A 22,306-nucleotide genomic window follows, 5' to 3' on the forward strand; every position below is an offset into this window, starting at 1 on the left:
CCGCCTGGCCCGGGCGTGGTTTCGGGCCAGGCGGCCCGGCCAGGTCCAGGTCAGCGCCGCGCGGGGCAGAGCTTCCCGGAGTCGCGCACCCGGGAGCCCCGCCCGAGTTGCCGCCCTTGGCCGCTCCGCTCGCGGCTGCCGCCCGCGTGGTTCGGGCCTGGCTCCCACGTCTGTTTCCCGGACGAGCTTTCCCCAGACCCAGCGCTCAACAGCCGCGGGCCTCTGTTGGGAGCTAGGTTGGCCTTGGCATGGGAAGGGGGCAGGACGGGAAAGGTTTGTGATTACCCACTTTCCTGCAGTCCGGTTAATTCTGAGTGGAATTATTTAAAATAAAAAAGGTACAGTTTAGAAAAAAAATACGGAGTTAGCACGGGGAGGGGGCGATTGTTCAGATCTCTGTCTGTGGGTGCAGGAACTGGGTAAAAGTGAAAACTGAACCCCTCAAGCAGGAGGGTTACAGAGCCAGACCACCAGCAGCGGTGGCCTTATGGATGTTCCCAGGAGACATCAGAGGGAGCACAGAAACTGACTGAGATCGCGTCTTGAGAATTCTATTCCTTGCTGAGGACTGTCAGGGGTGTTTGTTTCTTTATTGCCGCACTGGGGTCAAGCACAGTGCCTTATCCTGAGCTACATCCACAGATCTTTTTATTTTATTTTGAAACAGGATCTCGCTAAGTGATGTACGTGGGCTTAAACTTGGGGTCCTCCTGCCTCAGCTTCCCAAAGTGATGGGATTACAAGTGTGCACTGCCACACCTAAGGTGGTGTTTTTATCACTTGCTTGCTTTGGGTTAAATGTCCACTTCAATGTTTTCAGTGTGCTGCTTACGTGACCTCAGGTGTAGTCCCAGCAACAGGCACCCCACCCCCCACCCTGTTGAGTTTCTGCAGCCCTGGGAACCTACAGAGAGAGGCCCTGGAGTCCTTGTAGGCAGGGACAGCCGAGCCGCCCGATGCTAGCATGAGTGCTGTGGGTCCTGGCGATGGGGACCCACTGAGTGCGTGGAGGGAGGTGGCAGGGATGGGCTCAGCGCAGGAGCAGAGCAGATAACCAGGCCGAGAAGTCCTGGTGGGACAGCCGGCCAGGCTCGCCTGGGCCCTGAGTCCATGTGCTGCCAGAAGCGAGAGCCTGGACTGATCGCTTCTGGGTGTTTGGTGGCCCAGGCCCCGTCCCTCACCCCCAGCCTCACCTCTCACTTCTGCATGCTCTAACCCACAAGAGGTGTGTGTCAGTGTGCCCATGTGTGTGTCCTAGTGTATGGCAGAATTTGTGTGGCAGTGAGGCCTGCTGTGACCAGGGAGGTTATTTTTGGTCTCTGTCTGTCCTTCAAATGTAAATAGCTGAGGTTCTCTGCAGCCTGGCCCAAGTCTGGGTACTCACTGCTTCTCTGGGTTATGTGAAATGTACAGTACCTGATCCTCCTGCCCTTCCAAGCTCCAGAAAGCTGAGCTCTTTTCTTTTTCTTTTTTTCTTTTTTTTTTTTTTTTTTTTGCGGAGCCAGGGATTGAACTCAGATCCTTGCATTTGCCAGGGAAGCGCTTATTCCACTGAGCCATCTCCCCAGCCCCTGAGCTCTTTTCTTGACTGTGTTTGGTCCCGGGGTTCCTAGAGGGGAATTGTGACCCTGGGGCAGGTGAGGGTTTGGTTGGCTTGTTTGGTTTTGGTTTTAGTAAACAGCAGCAGACACTATCTGGAGGTTTGGAGAGCAGAATCACTGTGGGGAGAGGGGGGCAGCGCCGAACACAGCTGCAGGCTTGCAGTCCGAGTTGTGTCCCTGGCTATTAGTGACAGGGGCTCTGGTGTAGTGGAGGGCCTGGACCGCAAGGGTGTGGAGGAAGCCGGGTGGGCAGGAGGAAGCAGATGTGAGCTAGCCAAGCCTGGGCTGCTTCTGCAGGGCCACCTGTGCTGGCCCCAGCATGCAGCTGTAGAAGCCGCATTTCCTTAGCTGTCACAACTTCCGCATGCTCTCTGAGCTTGTGTCACCTCTCTGTTTTTCGACACCCTGAGGGCACTCAGTCCTGAGCAGGCTGCAGGGGCACATATCAGGGCATTGCCCCCTCAGGAGTGCCTGGGCCAGGTCCCCAGTTCTGGCAGGGGTACTGCTGGTCCCCGAATGGTGGCCTCTGGGGACCCGGCATTTGGGTATAAAATTGTGAGTTAGATATGAAGATAGGGAGTTAGGTCTGTTCCAGTAGTGTTGAGAGTTTTTATAGCACACCTCGTTTATAGCAGCACAGTTCAAACAGCAGAATCTTGGCAATAGCCTGTGTGTCCTTCAGGGGATGAAGGGGTAGAGCAAACATGGTAACCATTCCCAGTGGAGGACGCCCCCCCCCAGGAAGTAAATGGAAGGCCTTTCTTCACGGGTAGATAGATGGGTGGACAAGTGAACTAAGCCACACACATGAGTTTATCATATAGTTTCTCTTACATGGGACATTGAAAATAATATGTGTACAAAACAATACAGATAAATACAAAGCAAAATAGAACATAGGTAAGTAGGAAGTGGTGAGATTTTTCTAAAGTGGGTAGAGGAGGCTGGACGGCTCTAATCATGAGGCTATAATTGGGAGGCTGAGACAGCGCGAGGCCAGTCTGGGCCACATGCTGAGTTCAGGGCCAGTCTGAGCTATGCGGCAGGACCATGTCTCAAAAAACTGGAAACAAAAAGCAGCATCCTACTTGGATAGAGAGACTAAATTTCCCTTTTGTCTGAGCTTCTGTTCAGGGACTGGGGATTTAGCTCAATAGTAGAACACTTGTCTAGCAATCCAGAAGCCCTGGGTTCAGTCCTCAGCATGAAAACTTCCAACAAACAAACAAACCCTGAGGGGCCGGGGAGATGGCTCAGTGGGATAAGTGTTTCTATGGCAAGCTCAGGGGCCTGAGTTCGATCCCTGGTTCCACCAAAAAAAACCCCTGAGTCTCTGTTCAGCTTGAGCTGATATCACATGGCAGAAGCCTCCTTAGAAACCACCGAAAGACTTCGTGTCACAACTGCCACCCGTGGGGAGCGCAGGAAACGGAGTTATTTATAGCCGCAGCTCCGTGTCTCTGCAGCCAGCACTGAGCCTTACCTGAGGAGGCCACAGGAAGGTGGACTCCTGCTCCTCAAAGGCCATGTTCAAGGGCTTTCTTACCCCCAGGGACGGTGTGACTCAGCCGGGATTGTTTATGGCCTGGCCCGCTACCCATTCCCATGTTTCCAAAATTTCTGTTCCTTTTCAACAGATGAGTGTACAGCCCAGGGTGTCTAGCTGTTCAGCCACTGGGGTGGATGCCTGTTGGCAGCCAAGAGGGTGTTCTGATTTGCTTTCTGTGTTTGCTGAAGGCCATTCAAATTTTAGGGTTTTGATCTTTGAGGCAGAGTGTCATTATAGATGCAGAAGTTCATTTTCATAGAATGGATGTACTCTCATGATTCACAATCTAGATAAGTTAAGTTAGCATCTTTCTCCCAAATTAAGAAAAATACATTATTCTGGACACATCCAAGTGTTGTGGGTTTTTTTTTTTTTATTGTTTGTTTGTTGGTAGTACCTAGAGCCTCGTGTGTGCTAGGCAAATCTCTACCACTGAGGTGCTTGGCCCTGCCTGTTTTATTTTTGAGACAGGTTCTCCTTTGGTTTAATGGGCTAGCCTTAAACTTGCAATCCTCCTGCCTCAGTCTCCTTGGTAGCCAGGGTTCCAGGCACACACCGCTGTGCCTGGTTTCCAAGCTTTAGTAATTCACGATCTCCGTCTGATGACAGACCACTGTCATAGTCCTCTGCCTGAGGCCAAATTCCAAAAACAATAAATCAAAAATTAAAAAAAAAAATGCAATCAAAACAATAATAAAAAGCCAAACAGAAAATCCACCCAGCAACACCATGCTTGTTCTGGAAGTTACTCACTCCAGACCAGCTGGTGTTTCCCTCGCTTCTGTAACTTCACAGCCACAATGCCCAGGCAGCCTTCCCATGAGTCTGCAGCGCAAACTTCATGGTGGAGAAGTGATTTGTGTTAAATTGCTGTAATGGCTACTGCTGCTAGTTTTGTTTTGTCTTGCTTTTTTAAGGCTGGGTCTAGCTCTGTAGCCCAGGCTGGCCTGGAATTCACTGTGATCCTCCTGGCTCAGCCTCCAGAATGCTGGGATTACAAGCTGTGCCATTGCACCCTGCAGACTGCTGTTAAATTTGCCTGACATCTCCTTTCCTTTGTACCTTCTGACCTGTGTGTCTTCCATTATCCGTGGCCGATGGAGGTGCGATTTTCCTAGCCCTAGAGAAACAGGGAGCTGGGGCGCCCCACCTGCAGGCCAGCGGGCTCAGTTGTATTTTCAGCACAGGGAGGGCATGGAAGGAGCCTGGGGGATGGCCTCATCTCAGGAAAGAGTAAGTCATTAAGAGGGAGATTAGAAATTCACTTCCCGGAGTGCTGCCACCGCATCCCCCACGGTTCTCCTGGCTCCTCTGCGGGCAGGTCCTGCCATGCTCAACACCCCTTTCCTTGAGCACTATCTTGTCTCTTAGCCAGGCATGGTGGCTCACGCCTGTAATCCCAGCACGGAGAAGACTGAGGCAGGAGGATCCCTGCAAGTTCGAGGCCAGCCTGGGCTACATAGTGAGAAGCTGTCTCAAAAATCCACACAGTTAACTCTGTCCAGGCCACCCCGCAAGACACCCAGAAGTAGTAAAGGGAGAATTTACCAGGCCCTTCTGCGCAGCCTGGCCAGGGTCTTAAGGAAGCAGAGCTTTATCTCCATCTTGCGGAGGAGAGGAAGTGGCTCAGCAAGGAGGCGGAGGCAGGGACTTTCCTGGCCCTGCAGCCTTGTGGGAGGCGGGAGGTTTGGAGCTGGTTCCTCCCAGGCAGCTGGCTGCAGTGCGACACAGCGCTCCAGGCAGCTCTGGCAGGAAGTCTGGTGCAGTAGGCAAGGCGACCTCCATGCCCCCTCCTCAAGGCCCTGGGTTTTGCCACCCTAGGACCCAGCGGCAGGCTTTTGCTCAGCAGGGCAGTGTCCAAGGACACGAGTCCCTGCTCCTGAATGTAAGGGCGAAGTCTACGCTGTGTCCACCTCTTCTGCACTTGGTATTCTTAGACTAGAGATGTTGGGTGAGCTTTTAAAATACAGAGAATTAGCTGGGTGTGGTGTGCAGGGCTGTCATCCCAGTACTCAGGAAGCTGAGGCAGGAGGAACACCTCCAGGCCCAGGCCAGCCTGGCCTATGTAGCAAGATCCTGTCCCCAAAAAGGAAAGAAAAAAAGAAATTGCCAACAGGAAGCTTTGAGAATCATTTGTGTGGAGAAATTAAGGCCAATTCCCACTCCTTGATAGAGTAGAGGTGGCTCCAAAACCCAGGTTTGTGCTCTGAGGTTTGGGTAGGTGAAGCATAGCCATTCCTGCGTTGGATTAAAAACAAAAACAAACAAACAAACAAAAAAAAACCACTGGGTTTGCCTTTTTTTTTTTTTTTTTTTTTTAATAGATAGGGTCTCACTATGTAGTTCAGGTTGGCCTTGAACACACAGGGATCCTCCTGCCTCAGCCTCTGGAGTGCTGGGATTACAGGAGTCTGTCATCACGCCTGGCCCTGATTTGCTTCTGATTCATACCTTTGTTATTTCAGTAAGTGAGGTGTTTTCTAACATTTATTTAGTGTGTGTGTGTGTGTGTGTGTGGCCAGCTCAGCCCACCAGGGGGCGGGGCTGGCTGGCATGTGGTGCTGGGGGGTCGAACCGTGGTCCCTGTGCTTTGCCAAGCTTGTTCCAAGTAGGTGCTTTAGACCACTGAGCCATCTCTCCAGCCCCAAGTGAGGTGTTTTCTAAAGAAGTCATTGATTCTGAAAAGGCAGGGTGTGACCATTGCAGTGGCAAAGTGAGGAAAGGAAAGAAGTTCAAATATCATCTTAGGGTACCAGTAAGTCCAAAGTCGAGCTGGGTGTGGTGGCAGCACCTGTGACCCAGCACCCAGGAGGCTGAAGCAGGAGAACCACTGACTTTGAGGCTAGCATGGGCTACAAAGTGAGTCCAAGGCCAGCCTGAACTGCATAGTGAAACTGTCTGAAAAAGAGAAAAAAAGAAATTAAAAAATAAAAAACAAATCCAAAAAATAAGGAAGCTCTTAGATTACGGAGACATTGAACCCAGAGAAGAAAAGGAAGTTTGTAGAGATTACACATAGCCTGTCTTCCCCAACTTCCACAGTGAGGGCTGGCGTTCAAAAATGAAATTTAGTGAGGCACAGTGCGCACACCTACAGTTCCAGCTCTGTAGGAGGCTGAGACAGGAGGATTGCAAGTTCGAACTCAGTCTTGGTTGACTTAAAAAGACCTCTCTCAAAACATTTAAATTAAAAAAAAAAATATTTGGGGGGTTGGAGAGATGGCTCAGTAGACAGGCAAGGGCCTGAGTTCAATCCCTGGTTCCACCAAAAAAATGAATAATGAAATAAAATATTTGAAGAAGGATTAGGGTTGTAGCCTATTGTGAAGAACCTGGTTTCAACCATCCCACTCATAATAGGTAACCACTCCAGGGCCCTGAAATTGGCATGGATATAACCCAGAAAGGCAGCCGTGGCACCTAGCAGCTGAGGCTGGGAGAGCTGGGGGATCCCTGAGCCCTGAGGCTGTTGCTTTTTCTAAAAAGTTCATTGTAATTTCTGTGATTCCTCTCCTTCTTTCCTTCCTTCCTTTTTTCCTTTTTGTGGTACTAGGGATCGAACTCAGGGCCTTGTGCTTGACTGGCAAGCACTTATTCCACTGAGCTATCTCCCTGGCCCCCTCTCCTTTAATTTTGGTAGAAATACAATATTTTAAGTAAGTTAATAGGGCCAGCCAGGTAGCTCAGTAGATTAAAGCACCTGCTTAGGCAGATGCAGGGGCCGGGGGTTCAATCCCGATCCCGTATCCCAGGCATGCCATGCCAGCCCTGCCCCTGGGAAGTGCTGAGATGGCAATTGAGACTAGGCGTGGTAATGCACACCTGTAATCCCAATGCTTGGGAGGCTGTAAACAGGAGGATCACTACAACTCCGACCCGTGTAGTGAGACCCTGTAGATCCTGTACTAAACACATAAAAAATATATATATATATAAGAATAAGTAAATTAATTAAAAATGAAGTTAAACAGTCTGTAACTTTCTATTCTCTGTATCTTCACTTATTTATTTTGGTCTTTGGAGAAAGGGTCTTGTTGTGTAGGTAACCCAGGCTGCTCTCCAACTTGTGGCAACCCACCTGCCTCGCATCCTGCGTGCTCGGACCTGCCATGCTCCACGCCTGGCCTGTGCTCCGTAGTTTCAGACTTGATGAGGGCAGACTGTGTCTCTGCTGTAGTCTCCACACCCAGGCTGGGCCCTGCCCGCGGCATCAGCAGAGTGCAGACCAGGACAGCGCCCGGGTGCCCCAGAGGTATTTAGCTGTGTTCTCAGCTGTCAGACTCAAGGTGCCCGACACCCCCACCCTGCCACTGCTGCAGCCCGCTGTGTCCTGTTGTGACCCCAGTGCTGCTGACTGTTCACCCGGCCCCCGGCTCTTGGAAAGCACCAAGCATAGCCAGGTGCTGTCTCCCCTCATTTCCAGTGCTCGTGGCTCCATAGTGGTGAATGTGCAAGCTAGGAAACAGTATTGGGAGCTTTCGTGTCAGTTGTAATCAATGATTAGAGCCAAAACTCATGCAGTAGGTTCTTTCTAGAGAGAGGAAGTTGCAACAGGGTCTTACTGTGTAGTTCAGCCTGACCTTGAACGCATGGCAATCCTCCTGCCTCAGCCTCCAGGATGTTGGGATTACAGGGGTGCACCACGACACCTGGCTAAAAGATGAGCATTTCTTCTGGGGTAGAATGAAATGCAGGCAGACCCTGGGAAGCTCAGCTGCCCTGCCTATCCTGTTGTTAGTCTGCTGCTGTGAATGGTGGGCATTTCATGGCTGTCACCACTCCTTGTTGACAGGCTGCCTGGAAGGGAAGTCTGCCATTCTCCAACCTCCATCCTCCCACATTGCATCCCTGTTCACCTGGGCCAGGTGTGTCCTGCAGGAGCAGGGGCTCAGCCGCCAGACAGAAACCTGTCCCTGTCCCTGCTTCCTCCTGGGACACAGCCCTGGGGCGAAGGAGCCCTGCCTGTGCCCAGACGAAGCTGGCCCTTTCTCAGCTACTGTGGGTACCAGAGTCCTGAATCCTGCTACAGTCCTGTGAGGAACTTTGCATCCGTAAAGCCTTGCCACGGGCTAGCCACTGGTTATAGAGATGAGGGGCCTGGGGGAGTTGCCGTGGGCTTTTCAGTTCCCCTGGGTGCTGCAGCCTGGAGGCCAAGTGAAAACAAGCACAGAAGGACACAGAGCTGGTCCTGTGGCCTGTGAATGGCCTGGTTCTCTCCCACTGGGAAGCCCACTTGGCCCAGCAAGGCCCAGCAGGATCTGGGCCCCTTCTCCCAGCAGCGGGCTGGCGTGGCTGTTGGTTTGGGCGGCTCATTTCCTTCCCACCTTCTTCCCTTTGCTGTTTGTTCTGAAAGTTGCCACATCCTGAGGCGATGCATGGCCCTGGGTAGCAGCAGCCAGACCCTAACCTTGAGCAAGTCTGGGGCCCGGCCCAAGAGTCCGTGAAGACCCTGTCAGACCCTGCCCACCGGCAAGCCCCAGGCACCGTGTGTCCCAGCTACAGCAGAGGTGACATCATTTTATCCTTAGATATTTAGGGCTGCATCCCAGAGGGTGCTACCAGCATGGGCGAGTGGGGAGGCCTTGGGGAGGACCCAGCTGCCACTGATCCAGCCCTGAGGTAGCGGAGGCCCGGTGGCTGTCCTAGTCCCATCCTGCTCTGTGGGAATCGGGAGGTGCAGCAGGTCACAGAATCACTGGCTTCTGGCTTCTGCATTCACAGCTGGTTGCATCTGGGCCCACACTCCCAAAAGCAGCATCACTGTCTGGAAGCTGGGCCCCAGCTGTCCTAGGGGCGCTGCCGTGTGAGCGTCGTCCCTGCCAGCAGTGACCCGAGCTAGCCGAGTGCAGGGAGCAGAAGCGCCACCTGCGGAGTCTGCTCTGGTTGGAGGGTCCCATTCATCCCTGGAGCTGGTGGCAGATGGTACAGAGCTCGTCCTCATCTGTCCCGTTCCTCTTCCCACCCCTTCTCCTTCCCACCCCCATCACGCTGTCCCCTTCCCATCCTGTTTCCTATTATCTAGCTTTCGTTTAGCTACTATACATTGTATTTCTCATGTAAGAGAAACCATGTGATCTTTAGGCTTGTGTGTGATTACTCCTCTTACCCTGACGTCCTCCCTCTGATGACTCAAATGCATCCTCCTTGGTGGTGGAACAGTGCCTTCCTAAGGCTCCCAGCGTTGGCCTCATGCCTGCCACCTTCTGGCGCGGGAAGTGGTTCCTGGAAGGCTCTGCGTGCTGCACCCTGGGCCCCTGACCCGTGGTGGGCCTGCACCTCCAGCGCTCTGGGCACTGAGTGCTGCACTTTGTGTGCAGTTAAGGCTTCTTCCTGTCTGACACCTGTCTGGTGCTATCGCCACAGTCACCGTCTGGTCACTGTCCCATAGGCCTGCTGTTCTTGGCTATGTTCCTGACCAGAATGAGCCGTGTTGTGGTTTTGCGGGGCATCCCAGGCAGTGCCTCCCCAGCAGGGTTTGGTGTGGCCACCCCTGTTGTCAGGCCAACTCCAGGAAGCGCGCTCAGGGCCACCACTTCCTGTTTCGGAGGGCTTGGTCTCCATACGAGAGGCAGGAGTCACAGGAGACTCAAGTGGTGCGTCCTGTGGGGGTTCTGAGCCCCCCCCCCCGAGCCACCCTGAACCACAGGCTGGCTGCTCTTTGGGTGGCGGCGGCCTGGTCACTCTCAGTGGGCTGGCTGCTGGCGTCAGACCAGACAGCTTCCTGCATGTGGGCTCCACACCAGCCCACGCAGTGCCTGCTTTCCATGCTGCTGTCCATCCGGGCTCCCCTGATGCTGCAAAGTGCACTTCGCTGCCATCATGGGACTCCTGGAGGCTGCGCAGCCCCCTTGCAGGTCTCCCCCACCAGACAGTTTGCTTTGTCAGGGCCAGCAAGAGACTCGGCCCACTGGAGCCTCTCTGCCCTCACCTGACGAGGCCAGGCCCACCAGGCATGAGCCAGATGCCAGGAGTTGGTGTCAGCTACCCACAGTCACACCCACCTTACTTAAAGAGGCTGGACAAGGCATAGACGCCAGGGGCAGGAATCTCAGGGACGCTTATAGATTCTGTCAGCTATGCCCTCTCCCTCCGCCCTCTGCAGCCCCACCCCACTCCTTCCCCATCTACACCAACCACTGAGTGGAGGCTGCTGCTCCTACTCTGCAGGTTCCAGAGAGACCTGAGCTCCTTGCAGTTCTTGCTCAAACGCCTGTTCCTGTCTAGCACTTTGGCTGGTGACATCACGGTACTTGTGTTCTCGTCACTGACCCTTGCTCCCTGCTGTCTCACAGGTCTTGGCCGCAGCTCTGGGTCGGAGGAGCCGTGTGCCTTCTATGCCCAGGGCTGGGCAGGCAGCGGTGCTCCGCGTGAATTAGCCTCTTCACTGGCCCACACTGGGCATGGGGGTGTCAAGTGTGCTTCCTCCCCTCCCCAACTGTGGCCCTTTTCAGGGTATAACTGGTCTAGAAAGCCACAGCAGCGGAGCACGTTGTAGGCCCAGTCTGTCCAGCACTCAGCAAGCACGCCCCATGACAGGCCAGCTGCAGCCACTGCTCACCGTGTAGCAGAACTTAGAGAAGATGAATTTGTAGTATTGGGCTAAGGCAGAAGGAGCACAAGTTCTGGCCCAACCTGGACTTCGTAGGACCCTGTCTCAAAATAATGAATAAATGGGGCTGGGAACGTAGCTCACCGTGAAGGCCCTGGTCAATCCCTAATACTGAAAAAATAAACAACTCATGAAGTGTTTTTCTCTGGAATTTTCCATGTAATTTCTCTCAGATCTCCTTGGGCCCCAGGTACATGCAGCCCTGGGAGAAGCCAGGCTGGGGGCTTCTATACTCTAATCACTACTGGTTCCCTTCCTGGTGACCCTGTCGACTCTTTGAGCCTGTGACTCATCACTGGGTTTATTAAACTCTGAACAGGACTTTCTCCCCAGCTTGTGCGCCTGTCCCTAATCAGATTTCCGGTCTGTTGCAGGCGGAGGCCCGGCTTGCAGCGAAGCGAGCAGCCCGCGCCGAGGCCCGAGAGATCCGCATGAAGGAGCTGGAGCGGCAACAGAAGGAGGTAATGCTGGGGTCTTGGCTGCCTCCCTGAGAGGTGGTTTTAATTTTAGGCACAGCCTTGCCTGCAAGTGCACAGGCACCTGTTGGCACCAGCACACCTGTCCTAGTCACTTTGCCGGGGCTGGAATGCGCTTGCAATTGGGCTGATGCCGAGGTCAGGCCAGGGGTGCACATAGCTGGGATGCCAGGCCTGCCACCCCCTCAGGCACTGGGAGGCCTCCCTGGGCCTGCTGTACCAGGGGTGAGGAGCCTGAGGGGCGGAGCCTGAACTTCAAGGTCTCACTGTTGAACCCCGACTAACCAGATCCTCTGAATTAAGAGGGGCAAGAACAGATTACTGTTTGCTAGGAGGGGCCCCCACTTGTTGGTTTAGCCTTATTTCTGCAGAGATTTCTACATGTTGGACAGTGCCCAGAGTCCCCAGTGGACTTGCCGGACAAACAGGAGCCTGGAGAACCACACACCTCTTCCTGCCCCTTCTGCCTAGTGCAGGGCCTGAAGGGGGCGGAGAGTTGGTTCTGAGGGCTGTGGGGCTCTGGTGCTTACCTTGGGGTGCTGAGCTTTGCTGTGTCCTGGTGGACAGCGAGGTGGGTGGCCCCTCACTCCTGAGCTTGCTGGGACCAGGACCTGCTTGGGCCCCTTGCCCAAGGGTCCTTCCTGTAGAATCCGAGTGTCCTGCGGCAGAGGGAGCCGGCTGCTTCCGGCTGCTCTGCACACCAGGTTGTAGTTCCGCTTACTTCTGAGGATTAATGGCAGTGTTTCTTACTGAAACAATTTTTTTAAATTGAGTTTTATCTTTGCTTGTGGGTGGAACTGATTGACATGGACACTGGAAAAGTCCTGTGCTGAATGCTCTTGATGACAGGTGGGGCCGGCAGCTCAGCAGGGAACATCATCCTTGTCCCTCCCCAGGGGGAGCATGCTTTAACTTGGAAACTAAGTATCTCCTGATGCCAGGCTTGAGGTGCCGTCCCATCTGCCAGACCTAAGCAGCCACCCACCTGGCTGCGCCAGTGGGACTCGATTTTGAGGTATCCAGTCTGTGCATGGGAGTCTGGGGAGCCGAGGAGAGGTGGCTGACAGCGGAGCGCCTCTGTTTGCCTGGCTCACCTTCTCAGCCCTGCTATTCTTAGAGCAGGCCGAAGAGTTTGAGCGTGTACCACCTGATAGCCTGTGGCACTGGCATTTTAAGTTGTTGATTAAGGGGAAATGAATATCCTTGGAGGACTTGTGCTTATTCGAGGGTGGGTGTTCGGGGATAAAAATTGAGCTTCAGTCCCTGGTTGCATCTGCACACAGGTGCTGCCCAGGGGCCTACGAGGCCCCAGGGTGATCTGAGGACACCCAGAGGAATGGAGGAAGCTGCCAGCCAGCGGGTGGCAGGGTTGACATCCCCCAGTGAGAGCATGCACAGTGGACAGGAGTGCTGTACCTCGAGCGGCTGTCAGTTACACGCTGTCTGCGCTGCAGGAGCAGCAGGACTCTGGTGGCTTCATGAAGATGTGCCCCTGTTTCAGGGTGTCTAAAACAGTATAATATGAGGGAAGAAATAACCAGTTCTTTCAGTAGGACTTCAAGCATTCTGATTAATTTTTTTATTGGTTCTCTTTTTTTCTCAATGTGGCTTTTAATTCGTTTCTGGCACTTACAAGCCTTTCTGATGTTCCTGCTACTTTAATCTGATTTCTGTTTCTCTCCCTTTTCCATGTCCCTCTCCCCGTAGATCTATCAGGTTCAAAAGGTAGGCTTTCTCCTTCACTTTCTAACGTGCATGGCCCTGTCCCCTACCCCCAAGAGCCTGGGCACAAGACGCGCGGAAGTGCTCGCTGCCTCTCACTGCACTGTCACAAGTTGTCCGAGAAGGCCCCAGCCCCCACGTCCACCCAGGGAAGGGAACGGTCACACTTATTTGACTTTCATCCCCATTTTCCATTTTCCTTAAAATATGAGAAAATAGTCTGAAAAAGAATTCTTAAGACAAAATCACATTTAGAATTCAAGGAACCTTTGGAAATTATATACTGAATGACAAAGATGATCTTTCTTGGTACCTTGCTAGAAAACCCTAAATTATCCCATGTTCAGAGATGATCAGATATTGGTTTGAAAAGCTAGGTAAAAAAGAAAGTGAAGATGTAGTAATCAGATCTGCCCGTTGAGAATGCAGCTGCTCTGCACTGCCAGCGTTCAGGGTGTCGGGAGGTAACGGTCTGTCTCCCTCATTAGGGGCTCCCCTCTGGTTAGAAGTGAGCTCCAGAGCAGGCGGGGCATGCAGGTTTCCAAGACAACCAGGTCTGGGATTTGGGGCTCCGCAATAATGAAGTGGGGAAATACCGTCAGCTTTCTGAGGTTTTAGGAAGTGGGGTACGTAGTGTCAAAGAACAACCCTGTTTTTCTCCTAAAGCACAGAAGCCAGTCCCTGAGTCTCAGGATAGGGGAGCAGGCTCTGGACTTCAGTGAGTGTGGTTGCCACGCCCCATTACTGTTCCGATCGGGATAGGACCTTGGTTTGGCAGACACAGCCCCATCTGCACTGCTAGTTTCTAGGACCCAAGTCCTGGGTCAATACTGAGTTCTGAGTCATCCCTGGAGTCCAGGAAGAACTGGCCAGGTTCAAGGTTACCTGGGGTGCCCAGGACATTGCTGTCCCAAGTGCTAGAAGGGCTCGAGCTGGTCATTTCCGATGGCATCCATTCCTGTCCTGTTCCCGATTCTTGTCAGGTTTCTTGTTTTTGTTTTTGGGGACAGTGGCAAGGACTTTGTCAGGATATGACCTCCAGCAGCAAGCAGCTGTGAGTCCCGGAGTCCACGGCACAGGGCCTCTAGAGTCACACCATACCACTCAAGCCAGGCTGTCTGTAGCCCTCCCTTGACAGAAGAGGGAGGCAGGCGGCCCTCTCCGCTCGTGGGCGCCAGGCTGGTGCCTTCTCGTGTGTCTGGGCTGCTTCTGAACGCCAGGCGCCTTCTGCACAGGCCTGCATCCTGCTCCACTGCATGACTCACCGCTGAGCACCCTCGTCACCCTCTGCTTGCCCTAGAGTAGGCTGCGCTGGGGCTGCTGCTCCCCTGCAGCCACCCTCAATGGCTCTTGCTGTCCCTAGGGTGTCCTCCCCACAGGGTGACATGGGGTCTGTCCCGAGTCAGAGCCATCCATGCCAAGTGAAAGATTTGGAGGATGCGTGGTGTTTGATGTGGGGACAGAATGGGGCCAAATGAAGTACAAAAAATAGAAAAACCTAGACTTCTGTGAGAATTTTGTAACTTACAGGTTTATATAGCGCTTCCTCTTGCTAATGTATATTTTCCTTCTGTCTTTGGAATTAAAAAGGAGATTGAGTTACATGAGGACACTGTTCTCCACTGGAAATGCTGGAAGTTGAGGAGGGGCAGGGCTGGCATTAAGTGGATGTGAGTGGCTCTGAGTTGGTGCACTTGGCGAGGCTGAAGTGGAGCAGGCGCGGGGAAGCTGTTTGCTTCTTGTTTCCTTTCCAGAGTTACGATCTAAGGAAGACAGGGCTCCTGTGACTCTTGGTATTAGCTTGGTAACGTTAGCTTTTAGAAACATTGCGGAATTCTTGCCCCAAATTTTCTCCTCCATTTTCTACTTTCTGCCACTTCCAAGAACAAAATAGGAGACCACAGAGAGCTGCACATTTTAAATCTGGCTGTGGCATGTTTTAGTAATGACCACCATTTCAGACGTGAGCTGGTAGGTCCGGCATCCAGCTTTTCCTCCTCACTGTGAGACTGTCCCAGACAAAGACAGAAATGGCAGCTCTGGCGCAGCCTGCTGAGCTTGCCAAGCTGTTCCTTCGTTTCTCTGTTGGAAGTAGGAGGCAAAGGAGGAAGAAAGGCAAAGCCCTGCTGTCCCAGGCTCCAGCCACGTCACCCCCTGATGCTGGGGCACTGTGCTTGGTGACAGTGACAGCCACACTGGGCCTGGCCCCCACAGTTGGACTTGACTACCAGGGTCTATATTAGCAAGGTGAAGACAGTGCTGTGGGCAGTGGCCAGCCCAGGTGGCACCACACTTGGCACAAACTCTTGGGCCTGCCTGCCTTCACCTTGGGCTTGGGGACAGCACAGGGTGTCCCCTCCACTGGCTTTCTCCTTGCTGGCTCTCAGCTTTGCTTCTTCTAACCCTGGGGCAGAGCAGCTTTGTGAGGGCTGCCTGGGAGTGCTCTGTCTAGGGCCCCCTGGCGTGCGGGGGGGGGGGTCCCCTGCAGGTGATGCCTTGCGCCCTGTGCTGTGCGCTTTGCCTGGCTGACCTTCACGGGAACTTTGGCGTGTGCATGTCAGAATTGCCCTCACTGTTTTACTTTCTGCCTAATTCTCTTTCCCTTCTTTCTTAGAAATATTATGGGCTGGACACTAAGTGGGGTGACATCGAGCGGTGGATGGTAGGCCTTGATACAATTTGAAGACATAAAATGTTTTATAATTTGATTCTTAGCAGGGTAACCATGTAGATAGAGCCCATTGCATGGTAATTTGATACCGAGAGGTCTGCTTCCGGCCTGGCCCCGTCTGGTTCTGGCTGTTTACATCTCCCACTGCAGCCTGCTTAGAAACTCCACAGCCTGGCTACCCGCCTGCTGTCCTCTGTGGGGATGGTTGGCAGCTCGTGGGGCTGCCGCACAGCAGCATCCCCCACTTCCTGGGGCCAGGACCCTGTGCTAGGGACGCAGGCTAGATCTGTACCCCCAAATGAGCAGTGCCTGTGGCCATCACATTGGCTGTGCTCCAGTTGGCCTCAGGTTGCATTCCTTTGGGGTTGCAGCAGACTTCTGTGCACCCCGCAGTTGAGTCCTCTCATCCCATTGGGTGAGATGTCCTCTGTCTTTCCTACGTATTCCATGTGACGGCCCATATTGATCCCTCTGCCTGCTGGGACAGGCTGGCACGGGTCACCCCAATGGCCTTCAACCCTCCCATAAGGAGACCTCACCTTGGGGTGCTCTTACGGTCCCATGGGTCCCCAAAGTCAGGCTTTGCTCCTTATTACCCACTCCTTCCTGCCCTGGCTGCTGGACCCACTGGCCATAATGCCCTCCTGGAGTCCTGGCATCTGAGAACCTGGCCAGGACAGTGCGCCCTGCCCTGGGTCCCTGAGCACAGATGACCTCCACAGATGGAGCTGTGGTTTCCAGGACCCATGTGCAGTGTAGAAGACAGGGCACGTCCCCTGTTGGCCACTATCTTGGCTTCCCCGACTCAGGGAGAAGTTTGCTAATGCTGACACAGCCCTGCCGTGCACGCTAACGCTGTCCTGCTCTCCCTCCCCGCCACGGTAGGAGGACAGCGAGCGCTACTCGCGCAGATCTCGGAGACTTGCCTCGGTTAGTACCATGCTCCTCATTTCCTGGGTGGAGAGTGTGTTTGGGAAGTGCGTGGCATTTTAGTGCCTTTTGCTGTTGATGTCCTTGGGTGATTTACATGGTGATATACCCAGAAGCTCGTATGTAACTTACTAAGTTACCTGTGATGAAAATATGAGCCCTGAAAGACGACAGATTAAATCCATGTTGTCCATAAGTGCTGAGCCAGTCAGGGCCTGTGCCACCGAGGGCCTGGGCCCACGGCCAGAAGCTCATCTGGAGCCACCCACCGGGACAGCTATGTCCCCTGGGTGGCCGGGCCTTTGCTCCTGCTTTCAGGCCCTGCGGTCACTTCACAGCTCTTCTCCTTTCTCTCACAGGCCTCAGACGAAGACGAGCGCCTGTCAGTGGGTAGCAGAGGCAGCCTGCGGGTCAGTACTGGGCCAGGGCTGCATGCACAGCACGTGGCCAAGCCCCACCCTCCCGCCCCGCCCCTCCCTGATCCCTGGGGTCTGGCAGTCTAACTGAGGAGGTGCTTGCTTAGAATCAAAACGGTGGGGCCCCTTTGTGTCATGGGCAGGGCCCCTCAGGCGCATAGACGCTTCGGTCTGCACCCTCCCCAGGGTAGACACCATTGTTTCTAGTATTCTACATCACAAAGCCCTGCACCTGAGGAATAGTTATCTCAGATTATTGAGAAGGCACATGCCCATCTTCAGCCAGGCTGTGTGCTTTGTGCTTAGTGCCCACTCATGCATCCCTGATGAAAGTGTGGTCTCAGTTGCCAGGCCTGGTGGTGCACACCTGCCGGCCAGCATTTGGGAGGCGGAGGCAGCAGGATGGCATGGAGTTCGAGGCCAGCCTGGCTGACATAGTGAGTTCAGTTCGAGGCCAACTTGAACAACAGAGTGAGTGAGACCCTGACTCAGAAACAAAACAAAGCAAAATTGGAGTCTCCTTTTCCATAGCTGTAAGTTCATTATGACTTGGTGATGACTTTGCCCAGTAGCTGGAGGCTGCCAAGGGAAAGAAGGCTGGACCTGAGTCTACCTCTGGAGCCTCTGTCCTTTCATTAACAACAGGAAACCTCTCCAGCACTGGCAATTTAACGACTAAGTATTTATTTACACATATATTTGTTTATATATGTATGTATTTAGTACAGGGTCTACAGGGTCTCACTTCATAGATCAGACTCGTAATGATTCTCCTGTTTTCAGCCTCCCGAGCGCTGGGATTACAGGTGCGCGCTTCCATGCCTAGCCTCAGTTGACATCTCAGCACCCCAGGTGCAGGGCTGGCTCCGCATGCCGGCAAGGATCAAACCCGTCACTCTGCTCTGCCTGAGCAGGCACTTTAGTCCGCTGAGCTATTTGGCTGGCCCCCTACACACACATTTATGTCAGTGTGTTTTCCTTAAACATTTAGGAAACTTTCATCATCGTGCTTGGATAGAGTGCGTAATCTGTGAGGAGAGGAGCCGTGTTCTGAGTTGCTTTGACTTAGCCTGAGCGTATCAGCCCCATTTCCTGCAAGGCCCCAGTTCTGGCTCCCGCTGGTCCTAACAGGGCCTCAGAGCAGCCACGAGCGAGCTGCACAGACCTGAGGGCTCATTCTCACCACTGTGCCAGTGAGGTCGTAATTCTGCACCCCGATTACTGTGCACAAAGTGTGCATTTTATTTGACAGACTGCTGTAGGGAGCATTGTCCCAGAGCTGCGAGCCACTCTGGTGGGGTCTGCGTAGCACTGGCTTTGTGGGACAGTTCCAATTCCCATGGGCCAGGGTAGAGTGGTACCTTGCTATCTGGAACCTTCTCCATTGGGCCTATGCTCAGTGACCCAGCTGTGACTTCTGCAAGGTCCCTGTGACACAGCCCACTCTAGAGGAAGGAAATGCCATAAATTCAAAGCTCGTTTTGTGAAGGCTGGGGGCCAGGGCACTGATGCCACAGCTGGTGAGTAGGTCCAGAGGGCGAGTCCCTGAGGCCAAGGAAGGCACCAGGGGAGGGCAGGACTCCCTGCTGGATTTAGCATCTAGTAACACTGAGAACTTCCGATGGCAGTGTTGAGAGAAAACTTTACTGATTAAGCCAAGCATGTGGTCACATAGCTATACTCTCAGCGCTCAGGAGGCTGAGGCAGGAGGATCACCCTGAGTCCAAAGCCAGCCTAGGCTACCTAGTGAGTTCAAGACCATCCTGAATTACATAGTGAATGCCTGTCTCAAAAAAGAAAGAAAAACAGCCACAAAAGCCAAGAAACCCGATAAAACTTGATTGATAGGGAATCAAAAGAGAATAGGAGGAGAGAGGCGGAAGCAGAATTAAAATCTGTATCCAGACGTCGCTTCAGAGCTGTGCTCCTCCTGAAATCGGGTGCAGACTGTGTGACCCACATTGCTCTATGAAAAGGATGGTCTTTTTCTTAGGATTCTCAGATGGTTTCCTGCCCCCAGAGAGTCTAAAATGATTGTAGTATCAGTGTGTGCTCCGGGGGAAGCTAGCCAGCGTTGCATTTTGAGAGCTCTTAACCAGAAAAACAAGTTCCGTCTCTGCTGGCCCCTGCTCGCTGCCAAGGCAACAGGTATATTTAGGGTGTAGTTTCAGGCTGGATGTCCACAGGTCGCACACTGGATAAGAGAGAGGAAAATGTCGTTTTCCACAACAAGGTCTCCCAGCCAGACCCCTCCTGGAAGAGGTTGGATCTAAAGAAAAGAAATAGGCTGTTTTCGAAAATCTTAGAACTTGGATCCTAGAGAGGAGACTCAGACTCATTCATTCATTCATTCATTCATTCATTCATTCATTCAGGGGTTTTTTGAGTCTTGCTGTGTAGCCCAGGCTGGCCTCAAACTTGTGATCCTCGGCCTCCCGAGTGCTAGAACTACAGGCATGTGTCACTGTGCCTTGCTGTCCTACTCATTTTAATAGGGACAAACTGAGCCCAAGGTGCCCAAGGTGTTGGTGACAGCTTCAGCACTCGCTGCCCCAGGCCTGAGGCCGTGGTCCTCCCCACTGCAGGCACCCCACACCTGACCTCAGAGCTCTAATAAAAGATCACGCCTTCAATCCCCCAGCTCCTACATGCCTCAGGCAGTTACTGTAAGCCCTGAGAAGGCCAGGAGAACTTTGCTGTCCTGAAGTCTTCGTGGGTGGTCCTCATAGGAAATGAGATTTTAGGTTCTTTTGTTTAAAAAGTGACAGCAATACATCTATTAGCTTTCTTTAATGAGACTGCATTATATAAAGGAAGAAAGAAGGTTGCTCAAACCATTTCGTGTTTTCTAAATTATAGCACCCCTTAGGGCTTTTGGGGTTGCCACCGTTAGAGAACCTTCATAAATGTGTTTCAGGTCCTAGAAGTCACAGGAAGTGCATTTCTGTTAAGATTTTAAGGCCCGTCACTGTTTTTGATGCCCCACCAAGCTTTTCCCCTCACTTCTGGCCTCTTTCTGTTGCTCCCTCTCCCTACCAGTCACAGCCTGACCTGGAGTCTGAGGTTCCCTACACCTGGGTGAGACGGTTGCTTATAACTTGCTGTGTGATCCTAACATGTGGTGTGACCTGTGACATGGCCCAGTGTTCCCATTGATCCCATGTGCTGCCCAAGAGGCCCAGGTCTGGCCAGGGTGTGGCATAGGGCCAGGGCTGGGCCGGACAGCGGTGCACAGCTCCTCAAGCCCAGGCTTCAAGTGCAACTGTTTGGCCATCTGGGCGGCCACTGTGTGCACACAGTGGAACTGGCGGGCCAGCTTCCAGAGAACCCGCTTAGGCCGAAGAATCCACAGGGCTCCAGTTTTTTTCTCAAAGATTAAGCACAGTCATTCCACCTAAAAAAATCTTCACTGTTCTCTAATCTGTATGCCTTCAAATTAAATGTACCTCTACCCTTTGGCCAGAAATTACTCTCTGAGGAAGTCAGGATGGGGTAAAAAAAGCAAAGCCTTTTGATTTCAGCTTAATAGGGCCGGGGATATAGCTCAGTGGTGTAAGTGCCTGCCTGGCAAGTGCAAGGTCCAGAGTTCAATCCCTGGTACTGGGGGGAAAAAAAAAGACAATGATGATTTCATCTTAAATTACTGTGCTTATAACCCTGAGTGGGCCTTATGCTCCCAGAATACCTGTAAACTTGCACTTAGCAGAAGAAAACTTCGGTCTTACCGAGGAGCAGGGCTGAGCACACTAACGACCTGTCCTCGGAGCACTCGAGCAGCCCCATCAGAGCGCTGGTGCTTCGCCTGTTACTACAACTTTTTGAAATTATCTGGCAAAGTCTCATTTTTAAAACGCACTTTTATGACTAAGGTGCTCAGTAAGCAGGCTGCAAGCTGTGTGCTGTGAGCCGGCTTGGCATGCTTGCTCTACCCAGTGTTCCAGTGGGGCCGGAAGCCTGGAGCCACGGTGTCCGTCGTGTCCCAGCAAAGCCCGGACCTGCTGGCATGGCAGGAGCACGTGTTCCGGAAGTGCCGCACAGGTGGCCTGGTATTTATCTGAAGAGGCTGCCACACTCACTCTGGTAGATGAGAGCATTTTTGAGACACGAGACAGCAGTTTCTCCTGTCCTTCAGTGAGTGCGAAGCATCACAAGCTGTTCTCAGGATGTCACCTCTCAGCAGATTTGCTCACTGGTCAGAGGTGCATCTCGGAACTCAGTTTTCCATAACGTTCTTTCTTTCTTTTTCTTTTTTTTTTTTTTTTTTTTTTTTTTTTTGTGGCACCTGGGATTGAGCTTAGGCCCTTGCGCTTGCCTGGGAAGCGCTTATTCCACTGAGCCATCTCCCCAGCCCCTGACATTCTTTCTTAAAATGAAATCGAATGCATCAAGCATTGCACACAGAAGCCTTTACTTACCCTGGCTTGTGGGTTCCACATCTTTGACTCCTTTAATATGTGCCTTGTGACATGACTCGTGCAGAAAAAGAAACATCCAGCACTCTCAGTGGGCAGAGCGGACGTGCGTGTTCTCGGTGTACCGCTTTCGTTCTCTGGGGTCCTCACTGCTCCAGCTGGGTGCTCTTGACCTGCAGACCTCTGCTTGGCAGCGTGTGACTTGCCAGACAAACAAGTGCCTTGCCTGTCCCTGGGGGAGCCACACAGGGAGGGACGCAGGAGACTCCCAGAGAGCGAAGCCAGCCGGAAGCCAGGGCCTGACTTCAGGGGACACCCATGTGCTTTGGGAGCCTTTGCACCGGCCATTATGCTGGACACCCACCTGCCAACCGCCCAGCTCTGCACCAGCACAAAGCAGCACCAGGAGATGGAGGCGGGGCTGGTAGGAAGTCGGATGCCCGTCTTGGGATGCTGTCGGCACTGCCGGAGCTCTCTCCAGGCCCTGAGGCAGAGGGCCACAGAGGATGTCTCCCCTGGGGAATAGCGAGCATTCCCTGCCTCTCCACCTGGGCCTTCCTGCAGCGGGTGTCCGTGAGTTGGTGGCTGAAGCAGGGGAGGGACCAGCCAGGCAGGGACAGGCAGAGGGTTTGTGTGCGTGCCCTGTTTCCCGCCCTTGGTGTAGTTGGCTAATGTTCCACGTCAGCCTCTTGTAGCATTGTGTCCATTTCTTCCCCAAGCTGGTTTTCTTTTGTGCAGTGCCAGGGATTGAACTCAGGGCCTTAAGCATGCTGAGCGAGGACTCTACCCCTGAGCTATACTCCCAGCCTTGCAATTTTAAATTTCGAGGCAACTGAATTGCCTGTCTGGCCTCAGAACTTGTGATCCTCCTGTCTCTGCCTCTGCAGTAGCTGGGATTATTGGTGTATACCACTGCACCT

The 22,306-nt window shown here is 53.1% G+C and overlaps 1 protein-coding gene across 37 annotated transcripts in view; it reads left to right on the forward strand.

The window, feature by feature from the left end:
- Lrrfip1 (LRR binding FLII interacting protein 1) overlaps positions 1–22,306 on the forward strand; it is a 96,712-nt gene that overhangs the window by 34,251 nt on the left and 40,155 nt on the right. For 24 of the 37 annotated variants that reach the window (XM_023722166.1, XM_023722167.1, XM_023722170.1 and 21 more), the window contains exons 2-6: positions 11,134–11,220; positions 12,943–12,960; positions 15,572–15,619; positions 16,514–16,558; positions 16,918–16,968. In XM_023722166.1, the coding sequence (XP_023577934.1) occupies positions 11,134–11,220; positions 12,943–12,960; positions 15,572–15,619; positions 16,514–16,558; positions 16,918–16,968 (249 nt within the window). The remainder of the gene's footprint in view (positions 1–11,133; positions 11,221–12,942; positions 12,961–15,571; positions 15,620–16,513; positions 16,559–16,917; positions 16,969–22,306) is intronic. The other 13 variants (XM_023722168.1, XM_023722169.1, XM_023722154.1 and 10 more) reach the window with 2 other exon arrangements.

Source organism: Octodon degus, unplaced genomic scaffold, assembly GCF_000260255.1.
Source record: "Octodon degus isolate 3935 unplaced genomic scaffold, OctDeg1.0 scaffold00089, whole genome shotgun sequence".
Lineage (NCBI taxonomy): Eukaryota > Metazoa > Chordata > Mammalia > Rodentia > Octodontidae > Octodon > Octodon degus.